General features: G+C 39.3%; 1 protein-coding gene across 1 annotated transcript in view; it reads left to right on the plus strand.

Annotated features, from left to right (window-relative positions):
- The window catches only part of LOC139727471 (uncharacterized), a 30,353-nt gene that overhangs the window by 8,194 nt on the left and 12,160 nt on the right, over positions 1 to 9,999 (plus strand). The window contains exons 9-20 of the mRNA XM_071638444.1: positions 95 to 264; positions 731 to 910; positions 1,388 to 2,612; positions 3,275 to 3,492; positions 4,416 to 4,554; positions 5,179 to 5,441; positions 5,742 to 5,954; positions 6,937 to 7,036; positions 7,206 to 7,352; positions 8,017 to 8,131; positions 8,823 to 8,928; positions 9,356 to 9,491. Coding sequence (XP_071494545.1) covers positions 95 to 264; positions 731 to 910; positions 1,388 to 2,612; positions 3,275 to 3,492; positions 4,416 to 4,554; positions 5,179 to 5,441; positions 5,742 to 5,954; positions 6,937 to 7,036; positions 7,206 to 7,352; positions 8,017 to 8,131; positions 8,823 to 8,928; positions 9,356 to 9,491 — 3,012 coding nt within the window. The remainder of the gene's footprint in view (positions 1 to 94; positions 265 to 730; positions 911 to 1,387; positions 2,613 to 3,274; positions 3,493 to 4,415; positions 4,555 to 5,178; positions 5,442 to 5,741; positions 5,955 to 6,936; positions 7,037 to 7,205; positions 7,353 to 8,016; positions 8,132 to 8,822; positions 8,929 to 9,355; positions 9,492 to 9,999) is intronic.

Genomic DNA, 9,999 nt, shown 5'->3' on the forward strand with positions numbered 1-9,999 from the left:
ATACCTTACTTTGATCAGTGGTGTCAATACTTTGGAAAATTTGTATATCACCATGAGTGATTAAGAACTCTTGATGAATTATTACAACACACAGATGATAGCTGTTTCGGCAAGAATCGGTTTGAGCCAAAGTGTTCAAAGCCAAAGTATCTGAAGCCTGAAAAGCATCAAAGCACTATCTCAGTATTGCCTCATCCCAGTAATCTAAGAAGACCATTGATGAAGAGAAACACTGGGACATATTGCCAGGAAAAGTCATCTAAGGTCAGTGGAGAAATTGAAGCAAATGTTATTTGCATAATTTTACGATACACATATCTCAGTACAAGTTGGTGCAAGCCCTGCTGTCAGATGAACATTTGATCATTTGAATTTTATTCTGCTACTATCCACAAGTGGCAGAAAACAAAATCAATCTTTATTCGATCAGAGAATGTGGAATTTGTCAGTTAGCATCTAAATGGAAACCTTGAAAAAAGCTACTTATTATTTGATAAAGATTTTTTTTTCTTAGATTAGACAGGTATCAGCAGATTTTGTTGACTAAGATGTGTCATGGAATTAGACATTATCTTCCTGCTTTGCAAATAGCTCCATTTTCCTTGCATTGTGTAAACTCAGTCTTTCACTGAAATACATAAATTAAATGAAGTCTTGAAGATGTTTAAGAAAAATCAAGATTAATCAGTTCCCTTGTGTGTTCCCCTTTTTCTTTTCTTTTTTATTTCAGCATGATGTCTCGCCCAGAAATGAAATCAGCTGGAAGCAATTCAAATCGAGCGAAACAGTTAAGAGGCACCGTCTTCCTGTCATGATGAGTGGAAAATGCACCAGAAATGATGAGGACAATGACTACCATGTAGTGCATCAGCTCCTGGATGAAACCACAAGATTAGGAGCTTGGCCTGGGGTACCATCACATCACATTTATCTAGGTGACAAGAACAGCAGAAGCCTTTCTTCCGCAGCAGTGCAAGGCGATGAAACAGAACCTCTCTGCAGGAATCCAGCTCGTAGCTTTAATGTAGAGGATACTTTGTTGGAGGAAAGTACAAAACTCTTCCAACAAAGAATGGGCATCCATCATATTGATGATGTGCATCGGAGTCATTATTCAACAGACCTTTGTAGCAGTGGCTGCATTCCTTCAGAATCTTCATCAGCTTGTTTCCATCCAGTCTCCTCCCAAGTAAGTACTTCTGAACTTTGTGCAAACAATGAAGCGAGGGGTCGCGCTGCTACATCAAAGAGATACAAGAACCTGCCAGATGATCACTCTCCCTCAACTGTTCAAGTTGACCAGCTGCATTTTGGTACACGGACTGTGGATGAACAGATCCCTTCACCATTTTTCAGGAGTCAGCATGATTGTGTGCCATCTCCACAGGGTTCCTATAATGTCCTTCATCTGTATTCATCAAGACAACCAGACCTTTTAAAGCCTGTAGACAAGGAAGAACTGCCAAGCAGATCAAGCTGTGGCAGCTTGAATGACAGCAAGAGCAGAGTTGTGTTGAGCAGTGTGTTTCCAAAGCTTCAGCCATTGAGCCAGACATGCACTCCTGTTTGTGTCATTGAGTCCAGTCAAGACCATGCTAGCCCTGATGTTGCCTTCCTAGATTCTGGGGATAGAGTACCAGAAGTACAAGAAATTATAGAGGGAATTAGTGACTGTTCACCTCTTCTGTTCCCATGCTGTCAGTCAGGAGAGGGTGCTAGTTGTCCTGCATATGACAGTCCATCTCTGACACAGCATAGTGTTGACAGAGCTGACACAGCATGTAGGCAACAGAAAGGCCCAGAAGATCCAGGTATAGAGGTCAATAGGCTAGAATCACAGAATTCAGTCACATTGCAAGACTCTAGCACCTGCTTGAATGTAGCACATGTGCAACAGCATGCTGCAACCCAGAATATGCAACCATTGCATTCTGGACAAAGGCCTGTATCAAGAACAAGTATGCTGTCAAATACAAGTGAACACAACACCATTCCAGATGATGAGAATGATATCCAGTGCCAGAGAGCGTGTTTTGGATGTGACGTTTCACCAGTCTTTGATAAGATGCTGTCCTCACAAACTTCCAGTGCTTCATTTGATGAGAGTCCAACTTTCAAGCGTGGTTTGCTCAAAACCCCATCCCAAAGAAAATATTCTCATGAAAAATCAAGTTGTCAACAAACTGACATTAGTGGGTCGGCAGGTGTGCAGAACAGAAGGCATGTTCAGATTCTGAGATGCAATATTAGTCCACACTCGCAGCGAAGACCACTTATTGCGCAACCACCTGATGAGAGTGTGAACACACCCATGCCAAACATTTTTAAGAAACTCGATCACAGCCAAAGAGATTGTGTACCTCCTTCACAGGGTGCCTCACCGAATGGAACCAGTCTGCCCACAAGACTTGGGGTTGAAGCTAAAGGATCACGATCTTCCCCATGTCAGCATGCTGGAAATATAGAGCATGGCACACCAGAAGCACAACATTCTCAGAACAGCACCTGTGACAATGACTGGGGCACAGCCTTTGAAGATGCAAGAGATGATTGCATGCAAGCAGGATATGATGAAGACAAGGATCATTTAATGGATTCTGGAGGAGACCAATGTATGGATCAGCATGGCTCCTCCCACAATGATAGAGAGCAGCAGATGATAATTGATCTTACACTTCCGTGCAGTGATGTAGGAGAGTTTCATCTTTCAGAAGGGTCCAGTGAATGTTACATAATAGACACTGCCGATGGTGCAAGGCCAAGTCAAGATAGCATTGGGTTAGGAACTATTAGCCAAGGTACCCATACCTATAGGACTGATCATGTCACACAAAGCAAGTGTGGTTTGTCATACTTCTTAAACTGTTAGCTTAACAGCAGTGCTCTTTTAATTATGCATTTATGAATACTGCGAATAAATTTTACTTATTTACAACCGATGCCATTTCATAGGTCATGCATGATGAGATATCATAAACGGAATCTGCAGTGTATATGTATACCATGTATACATTTCCATGCATTACCTACAGTGAAGAAAGAGTCATTCATAAACTGCAAAATCACTTGCAATCTTACCTACAATATTGACAACACTGAAAGAGAAGAGAGATTATTAGCCACAAAATATAAAACTTTAGTCAAAGATCTTGTGTGGTAAATCAAAATCTCACCAAATGCCAGATGATATTTTGAGACCCAGCATTGATGCCTATTCCAAATTTATCCGTGAATGCTCTTTTCCTTTCTTTTTTCCTTCATCAAACATGGCCAGCCCACAATGTGGAAGAAAATGCAAGGGAACCAATGCGAGCTGTACATTCCTCCAATCGACGGCTACCTAGACCATCTCGTCTTGCCAGACCAGCTTGTACCCCATCACTGGCAGTAGCAAAACCCTTGTCCAGCGGCGGGCAGATGACAGCACAGTCAGCAAAAGTCGCAAGCAAGAGTTTCAGAACGCCAGTCATCAAAGAGCTTGCCTCATCAAATGTGAGCATTGTATCACTTATATAGTTTATAGTACAAGGTATGTTGTGAACCCAGGCTTTGATATTAAACTGTGCCATCATCCTTTCTCACTTGCCACCCTCAAAGTGGACCTGAAGCTCAATTAACGACCAAAGTCTGTTACACTTTTGAGGATTGCCCAGCAGAATGTTCAGATCATTCTGGCCTGTAATACCATGTTAGTCAACTCTGCATAAGTCTTAATGGGAGTAGGAAAAATGCATCAACTTTATGGATAGGCAATATTCCACTTCTGCATGCACAGAGAAATATGTACATAAGGCTATGAATGTAAAATGGGACCTTTTAATTTTCATCGACTTAGCCAATTAATCAACATTTCGATGTGCCGTCAGCTTTACACAGAATTGACTAAGTCCTATATTGCAAGGTTTCTCTTTGCCTCCTGTTTCATCATGTAAACACTGAATATCCAAAGCAATTGAAATGAGCATAAAAACATAATGTATCTGCATGTAATTTGAAATATTTTGATCCTTTTCCTTTGTTGATTCTTTTTACACCAATTTACTCTAATGTGTGGTATTCATACACTGGGCCTCAGATCGATTAAACTCTTCACTCTTCAAGTCAATTTTGTAGGTAGTGGCTCCTACCGGGTATAAAATAATGAAGTCATGAAACTGCTGTTATTGTGCTAAGATCATTAAAAAAAGTTTAACTTTTTGTTGCAAAAAGCATTCAGTAAAATGGAAGTAGTATTAAAACTAAGTGTCCTGAAACTCATCTTTATATAATGTTAGTGAAGGGTTTGCATTGCAGATTTGACTGATGATACAATATGTGCCTCTGCTTCAAAGCCTACCAAAATGTGTGACAATGTCCCTCCCCCCCCCCCCCCCCCCCACTGGAAATATGTGATATGCTTCCGTTTCTACCTGCAGATGACTGTGAGTGGTGAGCTCAGATTCCCTCCTGCTGCAACAGTCAAGTCCAGCACTATACCACAGAGAAGGGTCCTGATACCAGTCTCCTTTCCAAATGTAGCAACATATAAGCAAGTTTTACTTGCTGCAGTGAAGGGTAAGTTGAGGGAAATGCAATCTCTTCCAAAGAGTAGTATTATGTCACATATTACTTAGTATTTGTGTTCTTTTGCTTCTTCTTCTTGCATAGTGGTGCAGACCTGCCAAGTCTCCCTGATTCTGCTGGAGTCTCCCTGAAAATTTCCAAATCTGTTCATGTCTGAATAAGAGAATATATAAATCTCCCTGATTTGGGAATTATTTTCACCCATTGAAATGCATGTAACACACAGATATCTCCCTGATTTGGATGTGGGAATGTTGGCAGACCTGGTGGTGACTACAATTCATCATTTCCACAGCTGAAAATTCTTTGATACATTTACTTCAGGGTCATTTGAAGAGAGAAAGATATTTGATTATAGTCTTCCATAACATGTAAATGTGCATCACAGAGTGATTCCACTTTGACGTTTGTTAAAAGTTGATTTCAAAAGTAACTAATAAAAATTGCTGTCCTTGTGGTTTTGATATGGAATAATTAAATTGTGGATGATGTCTGATTTGTCAGTCATGAATAGTCTTTTCGTACAATCTATTTTCTCACTTGCTATGTGTTTATTTACATTTTGTGAAATTCTGACGTGCATGTACCCTGGAACTTTCCTTACCTACCCATCAGAACACCTCAACATAATTCTGTTTGAGGTCGCACACCGATACCACTCATGCATGGCCAAAGCTGATGTGACGACATACACCAGATATTGCGAATCTAGGGGTCAACGGCATGGTCCCTTCCAGGCCAGTGGTTCAGGGGAGACAGTTAGCAACCCTCTGTGCAAACATGGCCAACCAGCTAAAATGGTCTGTGTGAAAAAAGAAGGTCCCAACAAAGGCAGGATGTTCTATGCATGCAACAATCCCAGAGAGAACCAGTGCAAGGTATAGAGTATAATTATTTAATGTATTTGTGTGTGTGTGTGTTCTTCACATGAAACTAACTTGAAAATAAATATGTGCAAATTTGTAATATGAACTGGTTACCTCTACTGTAGTACTACCAAAGCCCTTTGCCAGTGTGGCATCAGTGAGCTGTTTGAATTGCTGACAATTTAGATTGTCATGACTGTCCACACATACAAGATTTATCATATGCAGCCAAGTGCAAAACTTTAATTGGGTGAAAATTTGCACCTTTATAGCGAGTTTGTTCTAGTTCTGTTTCTTCCACTTTTTGTCCAGTTTTTCCTATGGGCTGACCAGCATGCAGCATCATCCAGTCAAGCTAGTGGAGCCTCACCAGTCCCAGCCAGTCAGAGAGAGAGAGCTCTAGTCTCCCTGATTGATGCAGCCAGTGTGGAGAAGTTTGCCAGGACCCACAGGGTGCACCTGTACTGTGAGAGCCACCTCAGCAAGAGGAGTGGGCTCAGTCAGAGAACACTGCCAGGAGCTCCCGTAAATGTCTCATTTCTCATTCCAACTCGCTTAAGTATTCCATGAAACCATGTACAATGATACAAATCTATTATGTTTTTGGACTCTTTTGCAGTAAATATAGATATCTGTCATCACACTGCTGCCATAACAACCAAGAGAGGGTCAAGAGTGCTATTGTGATGTCATATGTAATCTGTTCTTGTGTACACATATTCCTTATCATAAAACATTGAATATTGAAAATTCATCCTTGTTGAATGCTTATAAAGACTGGAAACTTAAGCAATTTTCTGAAGTATGGAAAAAGTGTGGGAGATGTTCTTTGAACATGTATGGGCACATTCACACCACCTTTCAAGCACAGTTTTCTGGTAGCTGTTTACTACACAAATGTCCACTGCATGCTCATCACTCTAGCCCGTACCGTGGTTTCTATTTGTATCAGAAGAAAAAAAAGAAAAGTACTTGCTATTAAATGGCCAGATCTGACACTTGTCATTAAGGACATAAACTGATGTGAAGTGTGTGTATCAGTCAAAGAATTTGTATTGTATTCATGTCAGTAAGTCACATATATATTGTAATGATAATAACATAATAGATGAAAATATAGTGAGAAACAGACATTTTGGTAGATTTTCAAGGATATTTCATAATTTAGTACTGGAAAATGAAATTCTTGGCGTATGTGATGACATTTTGATAGAATCAATCACTCCACCTGAAACTGCTGACCAGTCTTGAAAAGGTTGTGTACCCAATAATGAATTTTTCGCTAAATTTTGAGAGGTTTTGAAATTTGTTTGGTTTATCTAAGAAAAAAATTCAACCATTTCTGCTAAAGGCTGTTATTCTGCTAGACCAGTCATGTAACTCACATTGTTCTTACAACAAAAGCAAGATACCATGGTATTAATGATATGAACAGGACAAAGTCAATGAATAGTTTCATACAGTCACTTCTGTGTAAGGTTTGATTTCCTTATTTGGTCCTATACAGCCATATGGCAAAAGGCACAGGGGACAGCAGATAGACACTGCCACCAAGAGGATCTATCTGAAACTGCATCGAAAGGAGCACTCTTCGACATATGCCAAAGGTCAGTTTCATTATTCCATTACTTCATCTTTAGCTTCATATTCTCCCCCAAACATATGAAACGTTTCATTTGCACCCAGTTATGAACATCTCATCTGCACTTTACCGCTTTTGTAGAGAGAAGATTTGATCAGAGTTTGGACCTGTCTGTTTTCTATCTTTTTCTTCAGATGACCTTTGGATTATCAGCCAGGATTTAACCTTTGACCCAGCCTGTTCTTTCACCGCTAAGAGTGTGTACCATGGACCTTCCTCCTCAGATGAGATTGAGATTGAGCCCCTCACGGGATACTCACCTTCAAATTGGACCTCTGGCTGTAGGTTCTCACATCAATATGTGTAGTTTCATGATTATTGTTTTCAATCACATCTTCAAGTTTTTAGAGCGGGTTAGCATTTGTTTAGATTCATGTCATTTTTTTTCTAATTGGTACAAACATTAATTGAAATTACACACTTTTAAACTCACTTAGATAAGCTTTCTTCATAAGAGTTTGTATAGACATAGAAATTTGATCATTTATGATACACATCTATTAACGCCCACTGCATGATTTATTCAGAGGATATCATTTGAGAGAAAGTTATCTTCATTTAAAAGATTATCAAAGGGCATGTTTTTGATAATGTCACCAATTGTCATTTAAAGTGGCCAGTGCTCATGTGTTTCTGTACATACAAATCAGACTGTACACAGCAAAGGTATGATATGCTAATCAAGGTATCCAGTATGCTATTTTGATGTGTAATATCGTTAACTCTTTTGCATCATAAAATTGTCAACTCTTCTGCATAAATAGAAAATGTATGATATTGCACAAATTAATTCGTTGCTTCAGTGCTACATTGCTTCATTGTATTTATGTGTGGTACATACATGTTTATTTACATTGTGATGATTTATTCAACTGGGTGAGTAGCACCATGTTTTTTCCACTATTTGCCAATGATCATATTTTGTCTCAACACTGTCATGTACAGGCATTGTCTATGGCATCCTAGCAGCCAATGTCAGCTCAGAGTTGACGTACTTGGACAACATCCAAGACTTTGTCAATCCAAGAAGTTTTCCTCTTCTTCCACATTTGACCAGTGGGTATGTATGTTACAGGGATGTTAAAGTTCAGTTTAATCTGATTTCAGATTTGTGTTCTGCCCAAAACCTAGTACTTTTTAGGCTTTTTGCAAACTCAAATGCATTGAAATGTTAACAGTCTAATGCATTTAAGACTTTTTTTTCATATGTTTCAGATTCTTGAGATTTTTTTCAGATTTTGTTTTTTTCTGCAATTACTCTCACACCCTTGGTGCTGTGGTGCAGGGGGTGAATTTCATTGTGTCTGCTGTATTACATTCATGAATTTATATCCATAAAGTGGTCTGTCACTGATATTTCATCATAGTCAGTAAATGAGATTAGTCAGTTTGGTTGTGAATTTCTTACTGATAATTAAGCAATGAGGAAGTTCATTGAATTTAAAAAAAGGTTAAATCAAATCCCCAACTTCAGCAGTGTGTGATTAGTGACATGACTTTTGAAAGCAAAGTGTGAAACAAAGCAGTCCTTTGTCTGTGATGTTTTCTTGTCTGTGTATCTTGTGTGGTGACGAGCTGATCAACGGAAGGGTGTCTCATTAAAATCTCTTTCGTGCTGGAAATTTTTTAACAAGAAGCTTGTCTATTGTAAAGTTTTTTTTCATACAGCCCCAATTTGACTGCCTTCCTTACCCTCAAAAATAATATTTCATTTACAGCGATTATTACCATATAATTCTATTTCTATGTAGATGTGATGGCAGCATACCAAGTGCTTCTGATAGAAAGTACTCCCTTCACAGCCATACTAGCAAGCCTGCCCACTTGCATCAACTCAATGTGACCCCAGAACGAATCGTGAGTGTTGTTCCATATTGTGTATTGCAGCTTGTCACTGCAGTGTACAATATCTCTGTTTGGCCACAGTATTCCTCAATAGATGGGTAATTTCAACCACCCTTCAAGCAGTGTTCAATGATTCCAATAGTCATGCATTTTCTATCTATTTAAAATGATTAACTTGCAATAAAGATGATTTAAGTCAGATGCTCTGATTGGACATGTCATCCATATAGGTATACATTACATGGGGTTTATATGGTATATAGGAAGAACAGAACCATCATGTACCATTAAGACATTCGGTGTAGACATTGTAATGTTCCAATCTTTTTAATAATGATTTAAATAGAGAAGGAAATGAAGAAAATCTATTATAAAATGCATTCCTTTATACCTCCCCTACTGCTGTAACCCACTGTAAATGTTTTTATCTTCACCCAAGAGTGACCTTGTCAATGAGATGATTGACACCTACCAACTGAATGAGGACCAGGCAGTGGCCCTGCAACAAGTTGTTGCAATGTTGACGGCTGAGACGGACGAGAACAGCTCACAGCCTCCCATCACTCTCATACATGGTATGAAACTGATCTGAATGTAAGCTCAAATAATACGTGACCCATTAGATCAACAGCTGATTGTTATTTCCTCCGTCAAGGGAAGAGGTTATGTTTTCGTTACCGTTGGTTTGTTGGTTTGTTGGTTTGTTTGTCCATGTGCAAAATAACTCAGAAAGTAGGTAACGGATTTGGATGAAACCTACAGGAAAGGCTGAGAATGACAAGTAACAAATGATTGGATTGTGGTAGTGATCCGACAATTTTGGGGGAATTTATGAGGATTTTTTATATTTTGGCAGGTAGGGTCAATGAATTTGGGAGTTCAGGCTGCGCGTATTTGAGGTTTGCATGCGCGCACTAAAGTGTGTGCTCTTGGTTCTGCCAATGTGAGGCGTGCCGCGCAGCTGAAAGTTTACAACGTAACAAAAGGTTTCTATATTGGAAAATCGGGCGACTGTCAGCACACAATGCTATAAGTACGTATGGGTGGAAATCACTGATATCTATATGGAAGAACAAGATCAGT

This window comes from Diadema antillarum, unplaced genomic scaffold (genome assembly GCF_040938485.1).
Source record: "Diadema antillarum isolate AM-2024a unplaced genomic scaffold, OU_Dant_1.0 seq00000131_RagTag, whole genome shotgun sequence".
In the NCBI taxonomy this organism is placed as follows: domain Eukaryota; kingdom Metazoa; phylum Echinodermata; class Echinoidea; order Diadematoida; family Diadematidae; genus Diadema; species Diadema antillarum.